This window comes from Mauremys mutica, chromosome 4, assembly GCF_020497125.1.
Source record: "Mauremys mutica isolate MM-2020 ecotype Southern chromosome 4, ASM2049712v1, whole genome shotgun sequence".
Taxonomy (NCBI): Eukaryota; Metazoa; Chordata; order Testudines; family Geoemydidae; genus Mauremys; species Mauremys mutica.
Window position 1 is genome coordinate 105,636,683 of NC_059075.1, and position 26,996 is coordinate 105,663,678.

The window sequence follows — 26,996 nt, forward strand, 5'->3', positions numbered from 1 at the left end:
GCAAGCATATACACAGTTACATTCAGTGGTTCCTAAGGATGACAGATGTGGTAATCCAAGTTTAAAATGTCTTTCGGGGTAACCACTGGGGATCTCTGCCTTAGTTTAAGGTCTCCATCCAAGTGAGTTCAAACAGCAAAGAGATTAAAAATTTTCTTGTGACCCTGTTATATCTTTTACATTTGGCTTCCAGTCAATAAGACAAGCTCCCTTGCATGTAGCATTTCCAAGGTGTGATAGAGCCATTCATCAGTCCTTTGAATTGTGATGTCCCTTAGTAGCCTGTTTAATCTTGATAGGCCTCTGAATGGGTGCAGCGACAATCCCCATGGCCAGGTTCCCATGTTCAGAGCAAACATTTTCAAAGTTATAAAGGAAAATTTACATATTTCCTTATGGCAGGAAATACAGACATTACAAGTGAGATTAATGCAGGCAGCAACTGGCAAGTTTCATAGAGTCTAAACACTAAATGCTTTCTTAAGACTAATATCTATTTCAAACAAAACTAACATACAGGAGAGCTGGTTTGGTTTCCAGCTATGAGTTTGTCAGTTCTTAGCTAAGTCCTACTGCGTTGGCCAGAGCTGGCACTTGGTTTATCAGCCTTACACCCCTCATGACAAACTAGCCTTAGTTATGAACAACTGAAATTGGAGGGTTATAATTAGGGTGACCAGATATCCCATTTTTAAAGGGACAGTCCCATTTTTGGGGACTTTCTTATATAGGCACCTATTATCTCCCACCCCCTGTCCTGTTTTTTTCATAGTTGCTATCTGGTAACCCTAGTTATAATAGACGATGCATTTATACCTTAATTAAAGGCTGTTGCTCCCGCTCCCACTGTGGTTACGTTTTAAGAAATCAGTGCTGATCACCACTGTCAACAATACAGTGGAATTGAATTGCTTCATTTGCTCAAGTTTATCTTTAGTCACATGCCTATAAATCTAAAAAAAACCCCAAAACTACAAAGCACGTTTAAAGGATCTGGGTCTGAAGTCCTTAGACAAAACTCCCGTAGGATGGCTTTTCATATTCATTTGAAGTATCTATATCCAAAACAATACCCCAAGGGTCACCAGGGCATCAGTCACCATAAACTTTGCAGATAATTGCACAGGGCTGAGAGCCATCCATGTTCTATGGGAAAAATCCAGTTAGTTAATGAGAGCATGAAACCGTCCCATATCGGGGCTCTAATCCCGCTCGCCAGGTGGAATGATCTATGCTTTCCTCCTGGGAGTTGTATCTATTTGGCTAGAAGTAGCACTTTTGATAACCATTTGTTAAACACAGCGCCACTCATGTTTCCTGCAAGACTTTTCTACGTTGTCTCAACTATAAAGTATTTAGTCATTTAACGTTTAGTGACAAGTGAATGTAAGACAGCAGATAATGTCATTTATGGAAAATCCCATAGAGAATGAGACCTCTTCTGTAGAAGTTTTAAAGCAGCGGATTGTGTTTAACAGGTGCCATTCTCAAAACACAGAAGGAGGTGCCATCCTGCCACCCAATAGTCTGGTGGTTAGGGTACTTACCTTGGATGTAGGAGAGTCAGGTTCTAATCCCCACTGGGGACATGAGTTCAAGTACCATATCACCCTGCTGCCACCTGAAAGCCTATATGCTGGTGGAAAGGGCAATCCTCAAGGTCTCCTGTTGAAGCTGTTCTGCTTTGTATAAGTAGTTAAATGTTCATTGACACTGGGACTAGAACCCAGGTGACCCAGCTAACCATCAGGCTATAGAATCCCTTACTCTTCTCTAGGCCAATGAATATGCTACTTATACAAAGTTGAACATCTTCAACAGGATAGATTGAGAGCTCCCACCCCCATAATAGCCTATAGTGTGTGGCTAGGGCATTCACCAGAGAAGAAGAGCTGGTTCAAGTCTCCTCCAGAGTGGAGATTTGAATCTGTACCTCCAACATCCAGGTAAGTGGCTTAACCACTAGGTTATTTGGTATAAGAGGAGCATCCCTAACACCTCCTTTGTTTTGTGAATGTTTGAAATGTGGTGACAGTTGAAGTGAACTGTTTCAACATTGTCAAATTCTCTTTTGACCAAAACAATTACCTGAAATCAAAACAATTTGTAACTTTGTATCTGACTCATCTGCATTTTTTCTTCAAACGATATGTTTTGGCTAAAACATGTCACCCAGCTCTACCAGTTATGTCCTATTAAAAATCATGTGGCAATTTATTACAGTAAAAGGCCTGATGTCCCCATCCTCAGTGCTGGTATCCTGCTGCCTTGTACTCACATTGGACAGATGGAACAATGCATTCCCCCTCCCACCCCCATCTATTGCTTAAACTGCCATTAGCTAAAAAGCATTTCATTAATGACCGACTTCTAGATAACAAGTCTGACTGTTTAACCACTTTGATCATCGCTGCACCGACTACTGTACAAGCAGCCTTCATCAGTAAGTATCCAGGTAATCATGACAAAGCTGCTTCTGGGTGGTGAAGAGGAGGGAATTGATCATTAGCTGGAATAGCAGCTTGAAAGTGGCAGGTTGGCAGACTTCTTTTCATGTACAGCACATCCCCATTTAGTCAGATGCCTTGAAGAATTTAGGCACGTTCAGACCGAAAGGGTTTTGTGATAATTGTGGAGAGTTTCTGGGTAAGTGATTCACATAGTGAAATACAACCTTGATTCAGATAAATGTTTGTTTCTCTTTGGACAAACAGAATGCAATTCTCCATTTACATTTAATGCCATGGGGCCAGATCCTCAGCTGGTATAAATGGACATAGCTCCATTGATGTCAGTGGTGCAAGTGCAGATTTATATCACCTGAGGATCTGCCCCATTGATGGCAGTAGTTACTGAGGTTTACACAGTTGTGAGATTAGATTTAGGCACATGAGGTTTAAATATCCTTGCAGTCTGGGTTTAAAACAATAAGGAATGTCAAAGCTGAGACAATTCATTACTAGGCAGATCATTTTCCTTCGGTGGGCTGTGATGTCCTCTTTCATTAAGACAGCAGATTAAATTACTTCCAAATCTGTAGTCTCAAAGGGTGAAGGGAAACTGGGCCAGCCATACCTTTAAATAAGAATTGGTGAAGCGGTGTATTGAGCCTTTTGTAGTGTTTGAATGTAGGAAGTCCCTCCACACACCACCCAGAGACCAACTCTTCATGCAGACAGACTTTAAATCATGTGAAATCAGAATAACTTGGCATCAGGCACAGGGATTTCCAAAGGTAACAATATACATTCATGCTAATAGCAGGAAGCTCCAGGTGACCTATTGCCAAAGGTTAGGGGTAACTTTCAGATCAAGAGATACAGCTGAACTTTCAGTGTAGAATGGATTAAAGAGACAGAGGGACAGATCCTCAGCTGGTGTAGGTCCAGTGACTTCAGTAGAGCTATGGTGACTTAGTTGTGGGACTGGCACAATTTTCTGCCAGGATCAGTAATTATTTTGTTCCTTGTGCTTTTGTAATAAATGATAGAAGTGTGATCTAAGCCCAAAGCAGGGAGCTAGGCATTCCTAGATTCTAACTCTAGCTGTTACACTGATCCCTTGCGTGGTCTTGGGCAAGTTGTGTAACTTCTGTCTGTCTTCCCTTTATCTGTAAAGTGGGCATGATGAGGGCAGACTGTGTGGAACAACTAGCTGTTTGCAGGGCTGGTGCAAGGATGTTTCGCGCCCTAGGCGAAACTTCCACCTTGCACCCCTCCCCCACCCCTTGCGGCAGCTCCCCACCCTCCACCCTGAGGCGCCCCCCTTGCGGCAGCTCACCCCTGCTCCGCGCACGAGCACCCCAAGCACACCGTCGCTGCTTCACTTCTCCTGCCTCCCAGGCTTGCGGCGCCTAAGCTGATTGGTGCCGCAAGCCTGGGAGGTGGGAGAAGTGAAGCAGCTCACCCTTGCGGGGCAGGGGTTAGCTGGGGTGGGGAGTTCCCCTGTGTGCTGCCCCCCCTTACTTGCTGCAGGCGGCCCTCCCCGCACTCCCCTTCCCCAGCTCCCTCCGCCTAAATGCCGGCGGCGACCGGGGCGGCCGAAGATCCAGCCGCTGCGGTCACTGCTGAAGAAAATGGTGCCCCCCAAATCCCAGTGCCCTAGGTGACCGCCTAGGTTGCCTAAATGGTTGCACCAGCCCTGGCTGTTTGTAAAACGCTAATTATGTTAGGATTTGGAACATGCACATAGCTGCACCATCTCATGAGTGCAGACCCCTCTGTGCCCCTCTTAAAGTAGTTTAATACCCATGCACATAATCATTAGAATTATTACCTGCAAAACCCACTGGGGGTCAGTGGATTGTGCGTGTTCAAAACACTCGTTGCACTACATTATTGAAAGTGTTTGCACCTGCCAAGCTTGGCTACATTGGGAGGGGAAAGGGCGCATGAGAGGCCTGATGCTATGTCCACCGAAGTCAATGGCAAAATTCCCCACTGACTTCACTGGTGTGAGATCAGACCCATGCAGAGACTAGTGTCTGAAAGTGACTTGTTCAAGTCACAGGAAGCCTGTGGCAGAGTCTGGAAATTAAAAACCTATATCCCCAATGCCATACTTTAACGTCAAGACTGTCCTGCAAGCATGTCATAGTCAGGTCAAGAACAAAGACTATGTTAGGCCATTTGTTCCTAATATTACATCTCACTGGGATAAGCATCTATTGGGGCGCTTCAGTATTTTGCTCTCATTTTCTTCAGTACCACCGGCTTTCTGTGAGAAGAACGTGATCTGCAGTTAAAGCATCTATGCCTGTACTAAGTGTACTAATTCTGCTCTAAATTGGGAACAATGCAATCTGTGCTTCACTCCTAGTATGTTTTTCCTATAACAATGAATCACAGCTTGCTATTGACAGATTCTGCAGATCCAGACAGTACCCTGGTGCTAGCACCTTTACAGTAAATCTCCTTTTACAGCTGTCAGCTCTATAATGGCTTTCATCACCACTGAAATCCATTATCACCCTTCTTCCCTGTATATCACATATCTCCTTTAACTTGCAAAGTCCACAGTTGCCAGGCACAGTGTGTGTGTGAATTCATTGTGTTAATCTAGCAGAAGGAGTGTTCCTTCAGCAGCCCCAGAGTCCGGCTGAAGAAAGTTTCACAGAGATAAGAGACTCCTGGCTTTGCCAAGGGAAGAGAGTCTCCTTTAGAATCTTAAACAGGGCTGTGATATGCCATTAGCATACAGCTCAGCCATGTTAGTACTTCTGTAGTCTGTCTTATGGGAAACTGCTATGTGTGTTTGAATCACCATTTTCACAGACTCAGATCACTTCGCATAGAATGTACACGGCAGGGACTTCCCTGTCTGGGATGGCCCCATTCCACACAGAAGGGCCTCTCTTCTGTTTCTTTTGGGCCCCCACTCAGGCCTGTCCATGCAGGGGAGCAGTTCTAACTTACACCAGTGGAGGATAGGACATTGTGGAGCACCTCTCTGGCCCTGCTCCTTCCTAACCACTGCCACACACATTCCATGCTGGCCCTGCCAGAGGGGTAGGGAGCATACAGGTAGGGTAGGTACAGGAGCGTTCCCCTGCACAGTGGGGGAATTTGCTGCTTATACAGTGCAAATCAGACAGGAGCATCTGGTCTAAATGTATGAAGGTGGCAAAATATAGCATTGCAGCCTGGAAACTGAAATAGTGTATGTGTAGAACAGGCACTGCACAGTTAGTAGCAATACAGCTATCACCACAGCATCGTGCTGTGTCCCATTGGTGAGACTGTAGTTTTGTCTTCATTGTAATAATTCTTTGCCTTCCTATTGACACTGCCAACAGATGCCAGTGAAGTGCCTATTGAAGTGGTTTATTTAATATATGCACCTGCTCTACTAGGAACATGGAGACCAAGTTATATGTGAAAAGAGTGATGACTGTTTCATGGTCACCAATAACTCAACAACCTAGAAATTAGTCACCTATATTCACCATTTTGATCCAGCAACCTAGAAATAGAGGCCTTATTCTCCCTTATGTTAAGGCCCCTTTTACACCATTTTGGCACTGTAAAGGGGCCTGAAAGAGGGCAGAAATGCTCCCTTGAGAATACCCCTGCAGAGAGCCTCCTCCGCTCCTGAAGAGGTAAAGGGCTCTACGATAGACCTGCTCCCAGACCCTGGCACGAGAGTGGCCAGAGTGCACTGCACTATAGACAATCTCCACTTTCCAGAGCCCTGAGGAAGCAGAATGTAAGTTAGAGCAGCCTTGGGGACACATCTAGTTACACTGTGGGCCAGACAGAACCCTGCACAACTCAAGAATATGGTTAGTGCAAAGTGGCTTAAAGCCATTGTTGCTCTCTTGCTCCATCCATGCTCAAAGTACAGGATTACAGTTAGAAAGCAGGCTGTGAAGCTCGGTATCCCATTACCATTTTCTTGAGCCTTCCAGTCTTCTGCAAGGCAACATTTAAAATTACATGAAACCTAACGGTGCATTTTTTCCTTGATAATGTAAAATCTGTTCTTTTTGCAGAAGAATGTGATATAAATAATGATGTCTCATGAGAACATGTGCTTGTGACCTGAAAACCATCACCACACTCCTCCATGAAGATTTTTTTTTCTGTAGCAGTAGAAGTTTTTGATCTAGATTGGCTTGCCTGGCTAAATGTATTTTTTTTTTCTGATAATGAAATTATTTTGAGGGAAAATGCACAGCATCTTCCCTGTGATTATTGTAAGGCTGCAGTCTGGTAGATGGCTGCTTCTGGCTCTGCTGGAATTTATCATTTGCATTACATGAGGCCCCTGAGGTCTCAGTCAAGAACTCGGGTCTCTCTATGCTAAGCACCACACACACACAGAGCAATAGTCCCTGCCCAAAAGAGCTTACAGCCAGCGTATGATGAGAAACAGGTGGATAAGCAGATAGAGGTGTGGGTGTGTGGAGCACACGGTAACAAGACAGTTATGGTTAGTGCAGTAAGCAGCAGTTACAGCACATCAGGTCTTTAAAAAAAAGCTTGGAAATGGTTAAAGTTATCAAAGCAGAGGTGAGTTTTTAAGGAGAGATTTGACAGAGGCTAATGTACTGGGTTTACAAAAATATAATCTACAAAGCAAGAACTCCTCCCATGCATAAGGGAAGGCATAGAAAAATGAAAGCAATTCCTCTCCCACAGCATTTCACACAACTTCATGGTCTGCTAAGGTAGGATGCAGTCTTGCTAACACCACTTTCTGGTGCTCAGGGTATGTCTACACTACGGGATTATTCCGAATTTACATAAACCGGTTTAACAAAACAGATTGTATAAAATCGAGTGTGCGCGGCCACACTAAACACATTAAATCGGTGGTGTGCGTCCATGGTCCGAGGCTAGCGTCGATTTCTGGAGCATTGCACTGTGGGTAGCTATTCCGTAGCTATCCCATAGTTCCCGCAGCCTCCCCCGCCCCTTTGAATTTCCGGGTTGAGATCCCAGTGCCTGATGCGGCAAAAATCATTGTCGCGGGTGGTTCTGGGTAAATGTCGTCAGTCACTCCTTCCGCTGGGAAAGCAATGGCAGACAAGCATTTCATGCCTTTTTTCCCTGGATTGCCCTGGAAGATGCCATAGCATGGCAATCATGGAGCCTGTTTCGCCTTTTGTGACTGTCACCGTATGTGTACTAGATGCCGCTCACAGAGGCGATTCAGCAGCGCTACACAGCAGCATGCTTTTGCATGATAGCAGAGATGGTTATCAGCCATATTGTACCATCTACCATACCATAAATTGGTAATAAGATGATCGTGGCTACCAGTCCTTTTGCACTGTTCCATTTGCTGCTGTCATAAGTGCCCCTGGCTGCTCTTAGCCAGGGGCGCAAAAGCCAAAATTGGGAATGACTCCCTGAGTCAATCCCTCCTTTTTGGTATCTAAAAATAGAATCAGTCCTGCCTAGAATATGGGCAAGTGTACTAGAGAACCACTGTATCAGAGAACCAGAGAGCACAGCTGCTCTGTGTCAGATCCTGCAGAAATTATGAGCTGTATTCTATTCACAGGGGGTGCTCCTGCAACAACCCCACCTGTTGATTCCGTTCTTCCCTCAGCCTTCCTGGGCTACCGTAGCATTGTCCCCCCCCTTGTGTGATGAAGTAATAAAGAATGCAGGAATAAGACACAGTGACTTGTTAGTGAGATATGAGTGGAAGGCAGCCTCCAGCTGCTATGATAGTCCAGACAGGACAGTAAGGAGTGTGTAGGAGAGGAGCCCAGCATCCCTCTGCTAGTTCAGGGGCAATTGAATCTTTTCTTTACACATGAAGGGTGGGGGCTGATGAAGCTCAGCCCCCTGTTGCTATGATGACGATGGTTATCAGCCATACTGTACCATCTACCAGGAAAAATTAGGACCAGGCACCCTTGATCGACCTAACAGATGCTAGTCAGCATGGTTACCAGTCCTTTTGCACTGCCCCATGTGCCAATAGGCTGATGATGAGGACGGGTACCAGTCATTTTGTACCATCAGCCATCCATAGCGTGGGGGGAGCAAGGATGTTGGTGTTGAGTGCTGCACCATCGCGTCTATCTGCAGCATTCAGTAAAGATAGGGTGACATGTAAAAGAGTCAAGAGAGGAAGGTTTTCTCTTTCACTTCTGGGGGTGGGTGGGGGGGTGCGTAAATTGCCTAGCTATGCCCTGACCCACCGCGGACACTGTTTTTGACCCTAGAAGCATTTGGAGCTCAGCCAAGAATGCAAATGCTTTTCAGAGACTTCAGGAACTGTGGGATAGCTTGAGTCCTCCAGTCCATGAGCGTCCATTTGATTCTTTGGCTTTCCGTTACGCTTGTCACGCAGCAGTGCGCTGAGTCCCTGCTATGGCATCTGTCTGGAGATACTTAAAAAATGATTTTGAATTTCGTCTTCTGTAACGGGAGTGCTGATAGAACAGATTTGCCTGCCCTTACAGCGATCACGTCCGCATCGTCCATGCGGGAGCTCTTTCTTTATTTTGATTTTTAACTGCATCACCACCCGTGCTGATCGGAGCTCCATGCTGGGCAAACAGGAAATATTCAAAAGTTCGCGGGGCTTTTCCTGTCTACCTGGCCACTGCATCCGAGTTCAGATTGCTGTCCAGAGCGGTCAGTGGTGCACTGTGGGATACCGCCCGAAGGCCAATACCGTCGCTCTGCGGCCACACTAACCCCAATCCGATATGGTAATACCGATATTAGCGCTACTCCTCTCGTTAGGGAGGAGTACAGAAACCGGTTTAAAGAGCCCTTTATACCGATATAAAGGGCCTCTTAGTGTGGACGGGTGTGGCGTTAAATCGGTTTTACGCTCCTAAAACCGGTTTAAACGCGTAGTGTAGACCAGGCTTCAGTTTCCTATAACTGGTTATTACCATTCAGAAAGTACTGATTTGTCATGAGCTCCCTTCCCCCTCCGGAGGTATCTGAAACAGCAACACATTTTAATTTTGCTGGCTACTGGAAACAGTACATTGTTGACCACATGCAATGAATACTACCTTGAAAACTGACGCCCAAAGGATTGCGAGGGATCAGGAGTTAGGTCAGCCCCCCTTCCAATCATATTTGTGCTGCTGGCTAAAAAGGGTTTTAAGAGCCCTGTTTACAGTAGTACATTAGTCCAATAAGTAGGATAACATGACATTTGGTGCAGATAACCAGGTTAAGTACAAAGTGAAATGTGTGTTTCTGATAATCCAGCTTTATGAATCATTAGCCACAAAATTAAGGCTTTATAGCTGAGTCATGTTGGCTAGTACTTGAAGGCTTTCCTTCTCTCCCACTCAGGACTGCCCGGGGGGGGGGGCAAGTGGGGCAATTTGCCCCGGGCCCTGCAGGGGCCCCCACGAGCATATAGTATTGCAATTTTTTTTATGGAAGGGGCCCCCGAAATTGCTTTGCCCCAGGCCCCCTGAATCCTCTGGGCAGCCCTGCTCCCACAAAATCGTGGACAAAGACGATAGTTACTTTTGACATGGAAAAAAATGGAACTAGGCTGTTAAATCCTCATGGCAGTTTCTATGTTGCCTAATGTGCTAGGTACACTGGTCCCTGTTAAACAGCCAGTTGTTGCCAAAAGTCACCATACATAGTTAGCTGAGATACCACTCTTTCTTCCCATATTTGGGATAGGAAATAGTTGACAACTGTGGTACCTGACATGGTAACAAACACTGACTTAATGGTGACACCTAGATAATCCAATGCCTGGAGTCACTGCATAATGACAGTACAGCTGCAACTTCAAGAAATGGCAGTGAGGTGGTTAACAAAGCAAAAGCTGGTGCCAACTTGCATGCTATGTAATTATATAGGGTAATCTTAATGTGTCAAAATGGGGTGGGGTGGGAGTGTATTTGTTTAGGGCCAAAATGTGACCTTCTGTACTTTAAAGTGGTTGTACTCAATGGGAGAAACTTCCTCTAGCTTCTAAACACTTGATTTTGATTCCATGCCTGCAATTTTGCATCTGGAAATAATTGCAGCTACAGTTTTACAGGCACAAATAACTACAGATACATTTTCTAAGTCAGATATGCAACTGCCTGATTACACCCACAAATAAGATGTTATATAAAATATGAACTTTTTTCTCAATTAGGAAACTGTATGGCCAAATCATAGGTTGATTTGAACCTATTAAATCAAATATTTTCCCTTTCTCCCATATTTCTTCAATACAGTATAGTAACACTTTTCACTCCCCTGACGCATCTAATGAATACCTGTTCCTTCCTTTTTGATTTAATTCTCCTCTAAGAAATTAGATACCCAACAATCAATATCAACACAACTATCAGATTTTACCATGATGGTGCTAACACTTGAGCACTTTTATTTGCTTTGTGGAGTGGTGGCAGGGCACGTCCTGCATAGAGTCTAAGCAGCAATAGAATCTGCTACTCCTTCATTACTAACTTCTGTTACTACAACTGTCCTATCCCTGATCCCTGTACAAGGAGACCTGTTAGTTATCTTCAGTTTTAGGCCTCTGGGCAATCCCTCAAAGCTTGTCTGACACCCATTGTCTCCTCCACTCCTCCTCTAATCCCATGTGCTATATATTCTGAATGGGGTCATTTAAAAAAAGAGATGGAGACCTACCCTAGAGGAGTCCCTTTCAAAGATTCATTATTGATATGGTAGAATCACTGCATAAGTTTACCTGGGTGAGGAGAGGCACATCCTATGTAAGAAGATATTGTTTGTGGTAGACCATGCCACCTGGTACCCTACCCATGAGATGGTTGAAAAGTACCATGCATACCATCTTGGTTGGGGTTCTTGGATAAGGAGAGACAGCAGGCTCTTTTCCTGAGAAGTCTGAAGGCACAATGGGAGAAATTGACATCAGGTAACAGATGTTCACAACCACATTCCCCTTGGTCTTGCAATAAAGTAACAGGGATTAATTTCCCACTGGCGTCAGCAAGTGTTGCTGCTTTGATTTTTAAGGGAGTTGCATTTGTAGGTTCCCTAGAGCTGACTCTGGTTTATAATACTTGATTTGTGACATCACAATCAATTTCTTGCCTGCAGATTGGCACCCCCGCCTCACCCACCCACAGTATACTTAGCCTTTTCAATACCACCTGTCAACATTGCCAGGGCAGTGAGAGGCTGGTGTTTGGCAATACAAAATTGAAGTAGCTATTATTGCTGAGTTACACTGGGTTCCAACCGTGAGGTTGAGTGGCCCAGTCCTGTGGGCAGACATTGCACAGCCACAGGACAGTAGAAATTGTCTTAGTTTGTTTCCTCAGAGCTATGCTGCTAGAGATTCACTTCCCTCATGTGTTTGGCTGGGACAAGACATATGACTAGGACGGTTTTAGCTCTCTGTGTTCAGCCACAATGATTAATGCGGATCTTTGCCATACAGAGATGAAACTGAAAGTCAAAAGGATGGCAAAATTTTGCCTTGTAAATTAAGCAATTTTTTGAGACTCCCATTTCAGAGCATAGTGGTGAAGGAATTCCCATCCACTTTGATGTGAGTTCCCCCCGCCCTTTAATGCCAATTTGATTAATTCTCTCCCATCCCCTCTTCTCCCTACACCTCCATTGAGGTGCCAGGAAAGGAGATTTTCTGAGACCAAGGCTACTCCAGCAATACACTCAAGTTCAGCACCCAAGGATTCCAAGGGCCTGTGCTAAAGGTTTAATTGTAATCTTTTGGCAGATAGCCACAGTCTACTCTTTAGAAAAAGTCAAGCATTATTAGCTGCCATCTGCTTTGGTCAGTTGAGGAGCAAAGCTCTGAAGGGATGTGAAAGGCTTGTTTTGCTCAACTGGAGGTATTGCTACTGAGCCCATTGTAGGAAGAGAACACAAATCCCATTGGGGTGCAGGGTGAGGGGTCGATTTGTGACATTCCAGGGTGGAAAGTATTAAGCTAACAAAATCTGCATTAGTGTCCAGTTGGCAAGGGACTCCCACAGATTACATAAAAACTTAAGAATGGCCATACTACATCAGGTCAATGGTCCATCTAGCCCAGTATCCTGTCTCTGACTGGGGCCAATGCCTGATGCTTCTGGCAGTTTGAAGCTTAGGGACACCCAGAGCATGTTGTGTTGCTGGACCATTGATGGACCTATCCTCCAGGAATTTATGTAATTCTTTTTAAACCCAGGCATGCTTTTGGCCTTAACATCCCTTGGAAAAAAGATCCACAGGTTGACTCTGCATTGTGTGATGAATTATTTCCATTTGTTTGTTTTAAACCTGCTGCCTATTAATTTCATCAGGTGACCCCTGGTTCATATGTTATGTAAAGGGGTAAATAACACTTCCCTGTTCACTTTCTTCACACCATTCATGCTTTTATAGACCTATATCGTATTCTCCCCCAGCTGTCCATTTTCTAAGGTGACCACTCCCAGTCTTTTTAATATTTCCTTGTCTAGAAGCTGTTCCATAATCCTCCTCACTTTCGTTTTTGAGATGGGGCAACCAGAACAGTACACTATATTCAAGATGTGGATGTACCGTGGATTTATACAGTAGCTTTATGATATTTTCTGTTTTATCTATCCCGTTCCTAATGGCTTCTAACATTGTTAGCTTTTTTGATTGCTGCTGCATGTTGTTTTCAGAGAACTATCCAGGATGATGCCAAGATTTTTCTTTAGTAACAGCTAATTTAGACCCCATCATTTTGTATGTATAGTTGGCATGTTTTCCACTGTGCATTACTTTGCATTTATCAACACTGAATTTCATTTGCCATTTTGTTGCTCAGTTTAGTGAGATCCCTTTGTAAATTTTCAGTCAGCTTTGGACTTATCTATCTGAGTAAGTTAGTATTTTCTGCAAACTTTGCCCCTTCACTGTATCGCCCTTTTGTGAATGTCAAATTGCACTGGTCCCAGTACAGAATCTTGGGGGACCATGCTGGTTACTGCTCTCCACTGATCCATGAGAGGACCTTCCCTCTTATCCCATAACTCCTTACTTTGCTTAGGAGTCTTTGGTGAGGGACCTTGTTAAATGCTTTCTGAAAGTTCAAGTACACTGTATCCAGTGCATCACCCTTGTTCACATGCTTGTTGACTCCTTCAAAGAATACTAGTAGAATTGTAAAGGGAAATCATGCATTACCAAAGGTATGTTGACTCTTCCCCACCTTATGTTCACCTGTGTCCAATAATTTTGTTCTTTACTATAGAGTCAACCAATTTCCTTGGTACTGAAGTTAAGCTTAGCAGCCTGTAATTGCCAGAATTGCCTCTGGAGCCTTTAAAAGAAAAAGGAAAAAAAAGCGCACTACATGAGGTTACATACCACAGTTAGTGGTTCTGTAGTTTCATATGTGAGTTCCTTCAGAACTCTTGGCTGAATGCCATCTGGTCCTGGTGATTTTTTTATTGCTTAATTTATCAGTTTGTTCCAAAATCTCTCAGTCTGGGACAGTTCCTCAGATTTGTCGCCTCATAATGGGTCAGGTGTGGGAATCTTCCCCCATATCCTCTGTTGTGAAGACCAATGCAAAGAATTTGTTTAGCTTCTCCTCAACAGCCTTGTCTTGAGTGCTCCTTTAGCACCTTGATTATCCAGTGGCCTCACTGATTGTTGGGGAGGCTTTCTGCTTCTAATGTACTGAATTTGTTAGTTTGTTCTTAGCTAGTTGCTCTTCAAATTCTTCCATGGCCTGCCTAATTATACTTTCACACTTGATTTGCTGAAGTTTACGCTCCTTTCTATTTTCCTCACTAGGATAGGACTTCTAATTTTGAAAGGCTGCCTTTTTGCCCCTAACCACCTCTTCTCGGTTTTGTGTGGTTCCCTTTTTCTAATTTAATGCTACAGTGGGGGATTTCTTTGGCATTTCCCCCCCCCATAAGGATGTTAAGTTTAATTACATTATGGTTGCTATTACTAAGTGGCTCAGCTGGGGTCACCTCCAGGGCTAGATCCTGTAATCCACTTAGGGCTAAATCATCAATTGCCTCTTCCTTTGTGGTTCCAGGACAAGCTATTCCAAGGAGCAGTCATTTATGGTGTCTAGAAATTTCTCTCTCTGCATCCCTCCCTGAGGTGACATACCCAGTCAATAGGAGGATAGTTGAAATCCCCCATTATTATTGCGCTTTCCTGCCTTTGCAGCCTCTCCAGTCTCAGAGTATTTCAGTCACCATCCTGGTTGGTAGCTTATTCCTGCAGCTGTACTTTTATTGTAAAAGGAATTTCTATCCATAGAGGTTTTTTTGGTACAGTTAGATTCATTTCAGATGTTTTATTTTATTTAATTCAGCTTTCTTTCACAGATAATGCCATTCTACTAGTGTGACTTGCTTGGTCATTCCTATTTTATATATACACCAAATGTACCTTGGTATTACCATATCCCATTGATTATCTTCATTCCACCAAGTATACACTGTGTCTCTTCTATCAATATCCTTGTTTAATACCAGACATTCTAGTTCATCCACCTTAGTATTTAGACTTCTAGCATGTATGCATAAGCACTTGTACATTCTGCCAATATACTGTTGGTTGCATTCATGCATTATATTTAAATGGGACTTTTTTTTTTTAAACACGTGACTGACTGTTCCTCACTAGCTCCTACCTGTACTTTACCAACTTCTTTCCTGTCCTCTTTACTAAGATATAGAGTTCCTTCTTTAATAAATTCATCCCTAGGAGATATTTCTGCTCAAATCATGTGCTCGTCTGTATATTGGCTTTCTCCCAAACCTTAGTTTAAAAACTCCTCTACAAGCTTTAAGTTTACATGCGAGCAAACTGGTTCGGTTTTGGTTTGGATGAGGCTCTCTTTCCTGTATAGGCTCCTCCTTTCCCAAAAGTTTCCCAGTTCCTACACCTTCCTCTTATCCACTCTCTGAGATCCTGCTGGTCTGCCTGTCTTTTTGACCCTGTGAGTGGAACTGGAAGCATTTCAGACAAGGTTACCATGGAGGTCCTGGACTTTAATCTCTTACCTACCAGCTGAAATTTGACCTCAAGGACCTCTCTCCGACCTTTCCCTATGTCACTGGTACCTACATGTGCCACAATCACTGGCTCCTTCCCAGCACTGCACATAAGTCTGTCTAGATGTCTTGTGAGATCTGCAACCTTTGGACCTGGCAGGCAATTTACTGTGCAGTTCTCCCAGTCATCACAAACCCTACTATCTATATTTCTCATTTAAATATGACAGAATGACAGTGTTTAATGGCACTGCTTCCTGCCACAGGTACAATTTGTAGGAGAGGCATTGTGCCCCATAGCAATGTTGGCATGAATGGTCAATGTTAAAAATCTAGTCACATGATGGCTGGCCTTCATTTAGGCATGTGCTAAATGAAGCCCTCTGGTGCTCTACTACAAAGCATCACAAGTTTCTTTCACTTCACTAAAAACAAGACTTGCTCTACAGCTGACCCAAGCACCAAGTCCAATTAGAGGTCACAAGCCACTGTGTTATATCTGCCTGAGTTCTGTACAGATCAGTCACCCAGGGCGCCGGAACCTTTGTAGAAGTGGGGGATGGGGCAGGCGACAACTGGCTAGTGGGGGGACACAATTGAAAGGTTATGGGGTGCATGTGACTGCCCCACACATTGTCTGCTGAAGTGAGTTGGGGGAATGGAGGCAGCAGTGCTGGGAGTCCAGCAGCAGGGAAAGAGAAGTAGCTCCATGGGGGGGCTGCTCAGTCGGCAGCCAGGCACCCTGTTTCCTCCCTCCCCTCACTGCACAGACACATGGAGAGCGCAGCTGCCAGGAGGAATGCTGCCTCCTCGCTGCTGGGTGTCCCAGCCAGAGGCATCCTGAGAAACCTGGTGTGTGGGGACGGGGGCAGGCCCCCACAGTTCCAGTGCTGCTGTCAGTGACCCACCATAGGAGCAACCAGATGTAATGGATGGGATCATATCATCAACAATCACCTTCTCAGGTACAACCCGTGTAGCCATTCTCCCTTCCTGGTTTTATTAATTACCCTACAAGCTCTCTTTGCAGTAGCAGCGTGGGTGGGACAGTAATGTTAGCCCTTGCCACAACTGCTTGTCTGCATGTGGTACAAGGTTATAGTCATTGCACTGAACTCTTTAAAGGGGCAGGAGTCTCTCAGTTAGTCCGGCTTCTGGGACCTATTTTAGAGTCACCTCTACTGAATTGTGCACGCTTACAAACTTGTTCCTGTGGCAGGCCATGTGATCATGTATCAAGTGTTTTCCCAAGAGTATTTCAAAGGCATAAAGGCTCAGACTGATACATTGTGTTAACACATTATTTCATGTGAGTCTTTGTATGCTGGGAGAATGAATCTGCTTGTTCAGCAGCAAAAGTAATCAGCCTCAGTCAGCAAGCTCTATGGCTCAAGGGTTTGTTGTTGTGTTAAAGGGCAACCTGGGGCACAAGCTAGTCCTTTGAGCACAGGTGTGGAACTTGCCCTTCTCTCCTGACAAGGAAGGAGCTGTTCTTCCTCAGGCAGGTTCATTCCTGCACTGCAGCAGGGATGGAGGGGAGGTGACTTGAACCTCATCTCTTAACTGGTAGTTGGCTTGAGTCTGAGTGCGGGTTATTAGCACCACTATTGCAATGGCTGCTTTGGGCCACCACTAGGTGCAGAATTGTCCAAGTGCAGGACTGTTTGATCCCTCATCTCCATCCTCTGGCCTTCCTCCAACCTGGCACCTGCCAATCTTAGAATGCCACCCTGTGCCAGACAAGGAGAGGCTTCTGCAGCAGCAGCACAGAGCTGTTAGCCATGATAGTGCAGAACACACACACATTGCGGGAGTGAGTTTGCCCTATAGAATTTCCTCTATTCCCTTTTGAGAGCCTGATTGGACCTTGTGTCTCTAGCCTTGCCTTCTTACTACACCCTTCAAAGTCTCAGCTACAATTAACCCCTTACTTGGGAACAAGCAAAGCCTCTAAACCCTGTATCAGTCCATCCTACTGCAATTTAAAAATCTAGAAGATGCTGGTATAAATGCCTTCTGCACCACATTTACTTGCACTGGTATACAGCAATTGGTGCTAAAGGCAAAGCACCAGGCGTTTTCTGGAAGAGCATTTTCCCAGAGAGGATAAGAGGGAAGATTTCTCTCATTAAGAGGGAGAAATAAAAATAGGGGAATTTTAGGTACTCAGACCCAAAACAGGATTCAGCTGCTCAAACAGACTGAGCCAAAATGTTGGATCTAATCCCGCAGATGACCATAAATTCCCTTGTTTTATCTGTTAATGATACATACACACATCCAACAGGTTTGTTACACCACAGAGAAATGAGCTGGTGAGTAACTGTGTGGGAAGGGGATAGTCAGTGAGAAGCTGGAAGGACTGGCTTCCTAAGCTCATCTTCAGAGGCAGAGGGAGGAACAACAGTAAGTCAGCAGCTGGTAGAGTTCCTAGGTGCATGCCCAAAGGGTGATCCTCTCAGAGTGCGAGTCCCTACTTCTGCACATGTGACATGTTCCTATGGCTGGCCCTGCACAGATAGGCCAACAGATGATTACCCCGATCTGCTTCAGGGAAAAGACCATTTACTACTGAGATCAGAAGAGTCCCCTTCCTCCCCCATGTTCTAGATTATTTCTCTGAAGCATCCAGTATTGACTAATGATGATGCTGTACTCCACTAGTTCTCAACCAGGGGTACATGTAGCCCTGTGGGTACGCAGAGGTCTTCCAGGGGGTACATCAACTCCTCTAGGTATTTTGCCTAGTTTTATGACAGGCTACGTAAAAAGCACTAGCAAAGTCAGTACAAACTGCAATTTCATTCAGACAATGACTTGTTTATATTGCTCTATATACTATACATTGAAATCTAAGTAAAATATTTATATTAAATTGATTTTATAATTATATGGTAAAAATGAAAATTAAACAATTTTTCAGTAATAGTGTGCTGTGACACTTGTCTTTTTGTAAGCAAGTAGTGAGGTGACACTTAGGGGTATGCGAGAAAAATCAGACTCCCAAAAGGGGTACAGTAGTCTGGAATGGTTGAGAGCCACTGTTTTACTAAGTGGTAGATCTGGTAAGAAAACCAAATAAATCTTCTCCCTTCTATCTATGAAGAGAGCCTGACAGTTGCACATGCATTTTCATGACTCCCTCTTCATGCCATCACAAATCCAAGCCAACTGCCTTGCCCCAGGGCTACAACTTGAGACAAAATGGTTGACATTCATTCTAACAGTCACAGTAGTTTATGGAGACCAGAGAATGAAAAGCACAGCCATGACTTGGACTAGCAACAACATCCACCACAGAAAAGCTGCCAACCACTTAAAAATTTAGAGAGAGAGAGACACACACACACAGAGACAGACAGACACACAAATGTAATGAAAACAATTATCCCAGGAGGGCAGGGAAGTGTGGAATTTGCAGTGTGGGAGGACAAGGGCCAATAAAAACAGTTTAGCTTTGCAAAGACAACAGAATGTATAATATTCTACTTGATTAAAAAGGCCACTCTGAAGGGTGAGTGGGGAAGTGCCCCAGCTTTTGTTGGTTTGTACAGAATGTTGTGCTAAAATGTTACTAACTGGAATATTTGGGATATTAAATTTTTATAAGCAAGTTTCCTAGTAAGCAGTGTTCTTAACCTGATGGTTATGACCCCCACATCCTTTAGCAGATGGTCACTCACCTATTGTCTAGAAGAAGTTGCAAGCTGATTCCCTCCTCTTCTATTCAAACCAATTTCAGAGAAGTTACAGGTTGAAGTAACTTATCCAGTACTCCAGTTCAGTTACTGGGGGCTACCACAGGATTGATCCCTACAAAACATTTTCTAGTGTTTTATCCATTTTTATAGCTTCCAAGTAGGTACCTTCTGCCACTTCCTTACATTTCACTGTTGGGAAGAGTTTCCCCCTGCTGTTCAGACTAAGGTTTCCCTGTCTTAATCTCAGCCCATTACTCCTAGTTATATAGTCCTTGTACCACATTAAATCAGGTTTCCTCAAACTGTAATAGAACCTGCCTTAGCCCCACTGCGCCACCGGACTTTTAGTGGCTGGAGACGGAGATTGACTGGCAGAAGCTTCACGATCGACCAGTTAATCGCGATCTACCGGTTGGTGACCACTGCTGTAGACTGTGGATCCCTGGGGGTCTGCAGACTATGTTGATAATTTCCAAAGGGGTCCACACCTCCCTTTGAAATTTTTTAGGATGGAAAAAAGGTTGAAAACCACTGCACTAGCGGATCCTTCAACATGTTTTACCTTCATATCTTGTTCATTGTTTACTTTAAAGAGTATATTGACTCCAAGGGCAGTCATACCCTTATACTAAGCATTCACTCTGCTGCCTGAGTGGGGTACACATTTCATAGGTGTTATCTGTCACCACTGAACTACAGCTACAAAGAGATGGATGATACCATATTTGAGTAAGAAGGAATAAACAAGAAAAAGGAGGAAGACAAATACTGAAACCCTGTTAATTCCTGTCTCACAGGTGACTGAGGCATCTTAAAGTTCTGATCCTGCACAGAACTACTCACATTTTTAGCGTTACACACAGTTAGCCCCAGTTAGAGCAATGGAATTATTCTCCTGCATAAAATAAAGTACACACATACTTCTTTACAGGTAAGAGGCCTTGACTTCCTGCTAGCTTGCCCAAGTTTGGGAAGGTTTTATTAGATTTGGCTGCATATATATATATATATATATATATATATATATAGTGAAAGTGTGTTAGAGCAATTTAATTTTTAAGGCCTCTAAAATCAAAGTAATTTGGAAGTCACGAGCACAGGAAACGTCCAGAGCTAATATATAGTTATGCAATTCAGCACATATTAATACAATTCCTCTGCAATTTTTTACGTTTTACATAGTAAGTTTCAGCTCAGAGTAAAGTTGGCAACTGAATTTATAAACCCCAGAAAAACAGCGTTTGAAAAAATAGTGAAGACAATAGAAGCTTATTTAAACTCATGACAGACATTTAAACTAATGTGTATATAGTCAGCAGTAGCAGCTTCTTACCTTACCAGCATCCAGATACAGCCATTATAGGTGACTCAGTTTCCCCTCACTCTTGAGTAGCTGGATGATTTGATATGGTCTAGCCCTCTAGCCAAACAATGAGATCTCCCCTTTTGGAAGGGACAGAAATCCAAACACCTGACATTCTTGGCCAACACCAGGCAATAGCCTTCACCTGTGTGGACATAAGGTTGATTAATACCAATAGAAACTGGCCCTCCATAGGCAAAACAATTGCCCCTGCACTGATCTCAGTTGGCAATGAGTGAAGGGAGACTGAACATCTCAATCATGTACCCAAAATGGGATTCTAGCTTTCAGTTTACATCTCAGCCCCTCTATAGCCTTTTACCACCAGGTACTTACCTCATCCTTCCCTAGGGTCCTTCTATAGCTTGCCTGTGTTTAGACTGTCTCAGCTCTGGTAGGAAAAGGGGGAACTATCTCCTTCTTACCTGCAGTAAGGCTGCTTCTTATATGCCCTGCCATTCCTTCCCAGGATGCCTTACTGTCCCACCCTACAGTCACCTGGTCCCTGACATCATCTCCCATTAGTCCCTGCAAACTACTTTCCCACACTGCACTTGTTTGGGGCTGAATCAGAACCAGGGCCGTAGTAGGTCAGCAGGTGTACTTAAAGAGTCACTCCGTGCTTTGTTACATAACTAGGGTTACCACCTGTCCAGATTTTGTCCCTTTTTAAGGCAGCTGACCTGGAAATCTGTAAGTGTGCTCATCTGTCCAGTTTTATGGGCTCAGGATCATCCCAGATGCCCCTTTACTGTACCTCAAAAGTGGCACCCTATACAGAACCCATTTAGAATAATGCTGGTCTAGAAGATGTAAAGGATGAACTATTAACAATGTGACATCATACTGCCTCTCTATTGGCAGAGGATTATCCTTAGGTAGGGGGCGTTATGACTACAAATTCCAGGTATGCTATACACCAGAGTAACTGAGATCAGAATCTGGCCAAAAGTGTTTGAAAAATTCCAAAACTAGTATTAAGATGAAGTTTATATAACTATAAAACTTCATTAAATGAGTATTTAGGTTGCAAAATCAAGCACTCAAAAGTTAGGAAATACCAGTTTTAAGGTTGCATTGCAAACTTAATTGTGCCCTTTTGTGCATCTATACTGTGCACTGAAGGAGGCAGGGGCCCTGGGGAAAATAATGATTGTGTAATTACAGAGTATATGATAATGTGTATACACACAAGGGGGGCAGATTAAGATTGCACAGGTAACCTTAAATATTGTAACCTAAGTAATGTTCAGTTAATGTAGGGGTTTAAAATGCAATTTGCTAGATTTTTATAAAAGGTAAAAGTTAAAAACAAGTTTTCTTCTGTGCATTTGTAACCACTTCTCCATCATGCATCACAAACAGGGCTGGGCTTGAACCCTGACTTTTCAGCACAGATGTCTACTACTTAACCTACAGGAGGAGAAGGCTGTTATTCCAGAGGTGGAAAGGACTGCAGGGGCCTGATGCTGGGCCTGGAGGATGGTTGGGTACCCTGGCCTGTGAGTGTGTGTCTCCCTCTCTCCCCACTTCAAGCCAGGAGTTGAGAGCTTTTGCTTTGTATGGCATCCAGAGGAAGGAGGATGGGCTGCTGGGGCCATATGCTGGGTTTGAAGGAGTGGTTGGTGGGGAACCCATCTCAGCAATCTCTCCCTCTTCCTCCTGCCCTGTTGTTACAGATGTTTGGTAGCTACTAGGTGTTCCCAGTACAATGTCTTCTGTTTTGGTGACACATGTATCTGGCCTTAGAACATTCATGTCCTCTTAATATTTTGGTGCCAATGTTTTCCTGAGAAGCGCAAGTGAGAGAAGGAAAATAATGATTTTCCACAGATCTTTAAATCTAAATAGAATTTCATGGGACAAAGAAAAGGCACTTCTCCATTCCCTATTTCAAAGGTTTGTGTCAAGCAACAGAGGAGTAAAAGCGTCTCTAAAACATTTCACAAGAATCTTTTATGCTGGGAAGTGTTAGGCAACCCAAATATAGGAGTCGCTACCAGCTTCCCCTTATAACTTAAGAAGCTAATGTGCTGTGAGAGAATGAGTTATGTAGCCTGGTTGCTTATTAGAACGTTTAAAATTTGTGTTGGCAATATAAATAATGTACTCAGAGGTGTTACAAAATCTCACTGCTAAGGAGCTGCTGCTATGTGGAGGAACTTTCCATTCAATGCGACAGCAGTTTTGAAAGCCTTATCTATTGTGACAAGCTCTAGTTTCCTAGGGTTGTTCATTTGCTGTGGTCCTATTGCTTCATCTTTTACCCATTACAGATATTGCATGTGAAGAGACTTTCCACTTCAGTATTCCAACTCTGCTCTACTCCATTGAATGCGTGGGGAGTTTGGGCTTCAGGGACTTGGCATTGCACTAGGAAGATGATGTAACCACACACCCGAAGAGCCTGTCTTCTAGGGTCCTGAACCAAAGCACATTGAATCAGTGGAAGGACTGCCATTGACTTCAGTGGGTTTTGCCTCAGGCCTTACAATCCTCTTTCCAGCAACAGAGGGCCTAATAAGTGGTGAAGAGGCCAACCCTCTTTTCTATACTTCTGGAGCAGGGGTTCTGTAACTGGGTTTTCAGCACTGTGACCCATAGAACATCACGTTACAGAGCAGTTCTGGCTTTGCTGGACTTCACAGCGGGAAACAAACTGTTCCTCTCTCATATTCACCCCAACATTCTGTTCTGTTGCATCAGTGATAGTCCATATTCTGACTGAACAAATGATCCCCAAACCATCAGTACTGGGGAGCTACCCCCCATCTAGCAGTGGCCATCGGGACAGTAAATAGAAACACTTGATCTAAGGCTTCCAGAAAATTAGGACTATTGAGAGCAGGGGCGGCTCTACAAATTTGGCCGCCCCAAGCAGTCATGCCCGGGAGGCGCCCCCAAGCCGCGGGAGCAGCGGACCTCCCGCGGGCATGACTGCGGAGGGTCCGCTGGTCGTGCGGCTCGGCTGGACCTCCCGCAGCTGCGGGCAGTTCGCTGGTCCGGTGGCTCCGGTTGAGCTGCCGCAGTCATGCCTGCGGGAGGTCCAGCCGAGCCGCGGGACCAGCGAACCGTCCGCAGTCATGCCTGCGGGAGGTCCGCTGCTCCCGGGCTCCGGTGGACCTCCCGCAGGCATGACTGCGGCAGGTCCGCCGGCCCAGCCTGCCGCCCCCCCCGGGAAAGGGCCGCCCCAGGCGGGTGCTTGCCCCGCTGGGCTCTGGAGCCGGCCCTGATTGAGAGTTGTAAATCCCTCTGCGGTGGGCATGAAGGTCAGTGCCTTCTGAGACAATTAGGGTACATGCTCACTGCTTAGACACACACAATACAATAACCCCTGGCCATTTGAGAATACATGACATTTGTAAAAACAAGGTGGAGTCCAGTGGCACCTTAAAGACTAAGATTTATTTGGGCATAAGCTTTTGTGGGTAAAAAACCCCACTTCATCAGATGCACAATTCATGATATTTGTGTTTCTCATTTGTGGGCCAGAACCTAGTCTCAGTGACATCCGTGTAAAGCCAGAGTAACTCTATTAGAGGAGATGAAAGCAAACATAATTTGGGAGATTTTCCCTAAGCCATCACATATCAGTGGATGGTTGTCTGTCTACTGTGGGGTACTTTGTTTGTTTTCAACTCCATCAATGACCCCTTCAAAACCATCCACCAATGGCTCTGCTGGAAGTTCTGCTGTGGGAGCTAGTCCTCCCCCAAGACTCCAGCAGCTGTCAGGCATGATTGCAGTAATAAGCTGACAGCTGTGCCAGGTACCCTCCCTTTCCCCTGCCCAGCTGTGTACAGGATTGAAGATCCTTTTATCTCTTGGGTATAACATGGTTAGACAAAAAACAAAACAAAACCCTCATGTGTTTTTCCCTATGTGGCGTAAAGTGGAGAGAAACACTAGGCGATGGCAGCATAGCATAATGCTTCCCATCATACCACCCCACTGTTTAGAGATGGGCCCAAACTGGATCACACGCTCAGACTTGGAATAAGTTTGGATCTGGACTGAGAACTTCGCCCTGTGGGACCCTCTTTACGGTGGGCAGAGCCTGGAACACCAAATCCAGATGCTCACAAACATTGGGATAGCTCAGATCTGGACTCTGCAGCTCTGTCCCATATGCACTGTTTTACCATGTATAGCTCAGCTGCTGCTCTGCCTGCTGCACATTGCATCTGGGGTTACATAATGGGACCCTGACCTAGTCGTGGGCCCTAGCTACTACTGCAATGCTAATAACCATCATCAGCATCCGTTCAAAGAGAATGTGTGTTTATAGGGTGCGTCTATTTGATCCCAGGCTATGACTGATGCTGTGGCTCCCAGGCCACAAGATTGGGGAAGGGGATGCTAAAGAGGGTCTGCTCCAAAGCCTATTTAAGTTGCTGTAAATCTTTTCATTCACTTTAGCAAGCTTTGGCTCAGGGCCTCATCCCCCCCCCCCCCCCCCCAAGGCAGTAGAGCATTTAACACTCTAGCAATGAAGAAGAGAAACCTACTTCTTCCCCCACTTCCACTCAAAAGCAAACAAACCCTTATTTTTGCAGGGCAGCTCCTTGGCTGAACAGCTAATGGGAGTGAAGAGTGTGTTAAAGTTCAAGCAGCTTTTGTCTGATGGGTAAATACTGCCGGTGGCAGGGGCTCTCTGAACTAGAAAGGAAGCAGCCTTTCAAAACCAAGGGGTGTATTCTACAATGGGGTTTATTATACTGTAGCCTCTAATGATCCTATTGATTTTTTTTTAAATGACTTGTTTCTTTTAGGTGAAGAGTGAAGGCCCCAAGCTGGTGCCCTTTTTTAAAGCCACTTGTGTCTATTTCGTCCTCTGGCTGCCAACTTCCAGCCCTTCCTGGTTCAGTGCCCTCATCAAGTGTCTGCCCATCTTCTGCTTATGGGTTTTTCTGCTGGCACATGGAATCAATTTCTTAGTCGCACATCGAAGCGCCAGTAGGATCTTAGCAGGGTTAATATTCTCCGCAGTGGGGGATGCCTTCCTCATCTGGCAGGAGCAAGGCTACTTTGTTCATGGTAAGTGATGCACCAGTTCTGAAGGGATGTAATAGCAACCAATTAGCAATTTAGTGCTGAATTTCTTACGCAGAGGGTTTATATATTTTTCATTTTTATTTAATGTTTAACCCATTGTCATGGCAGTAGGAAGGACTCATCCCATGCATAAATCCCTTGCATTGAAATTAGAAGGGGTGAACCATGTCTGGATATGACCCGTCCTCCTCTGTACTCACATTCCAAGAGCTGGGGTTGGCTGGTAGCCATGTCATGGGGCTGGCCCAGGATTGATTATCAGCATCTGTCTTCATCCCCTGGACTGGCAAGACTTGGGAATGTGGCAGAGGCAGAATGACCTCATATCACTCAGCAGTTGGCTGGGCTCTGTGATGTGCACTCTCAAAGCCCCAGTGTAAAGCAGTGAACAAGTGAAGGGAAAAGTGGATCCTCAGCGTTCTAACAGGGAAGCATGTGAGTAGGGAGCAGGGTGTGGGCAGTGGTTAGAGTTCAGCACTTGGAACCAGAGCTAAGGTTAGAGTCAGGTGCCAAGGGAAACGTCAGAGCCAGAAACCAAGTCAGGAGGAGAAGCTGGAGTTAGAGTCTGGGGTAGGAGCAAAGACCTTTAGCAATGCAGGAACAGATGGTGGTCTGGGATTAGGAGAATAGGGACCAGAAACAGGCTGCAAGGCAGGAAACAGGAGTCAGGCACACAGGTAGGGTGTGGAGTAGCAGCCAACCAAGGATTCCTCTAGTCACTCAGACAACTTCCTATGCCTCTTTCTGGCTTAAGTAGTGCATCTGGGCCAATTAGTGGGGCTGGACATTAGATATCTCCCCTCAAATCAGGAGCTTTGTGGGCAGGGCTCCATGCAAGCTAGAGCTTCACTAGCCTCCTTCTCCAATCAATCATTCAGGTGAGCTGCTGGGTGGTGGCTGTGGTTGAGGCCTGTGATCCTCCAATGCCCCTCGGGCTAGAGGTAGGCGATAGAAACCACTAGGCCTTCCCCCAGTTGGAGATGTGCTGACTTCAGTCACAAGCTATCTTGAAAATGCAGGACTTTCAGCAAGCTTTGGTCAGGTCCCTCTCACTAAAGGCTCTTATGCAAACTAAGCATTCTTGGCATAAAAGGGAAGGTCATCTCATGGTTCAGTAACTGGTTAAAAGATAGGAAACAAAGGGCAGGAGTAAATGATGATTTTTCACAGTGGGGAGAGGTAAATAGCAGGGTCTCCCAAGGGTCTATACTGGACCACTGTTCAACATATTTATAAATTATCGGGGGCGGGGCAGAAGTAAACAGTGAGGTGGCAAAGTTTGCAGAGGATACTAAATTACTTAAGATAAGTGGACTGTGAAGTGTCAAAAGGATCTCACAAAACAGAGCGACTGGGCAATAAAATAGCAGATGAAATTCAGTGTTGATAAATGCAAAGTAATGCACATTGGAACTCGTAATCCCAACTATACATACAAAATGAGAGA

The 26,996-nt window shown here is 44.8% G+C and overlaps 1 protein-coding gene across 4 annotated transcripts in view; it reads left to right on the forward strand.

Moving 5' to 3' along the window:
* The window catches only part of TMEM86A (transmembrane protein 86A), a 121,643-nt gene that overhangs the window by 87,802 nt on the left and 6,845 nt on the right, over positions 1 to 26,996 (forward strand). For all 4 annotated transcript variants that reach the window (XM_045012349.1, XM_045012350.1, XM_045012351.1 and 1 more), the window contains one exon: positions 25,267 to 25,531. In XM_045012349.1, the coding sequence (XP_044868284.1) occupies positions 25,267 to 25,531 (265 nt within the window). The remainder of the gene's footprint in view (positions 1 to 25,266; positions 25,532 to 26,996) is intronic.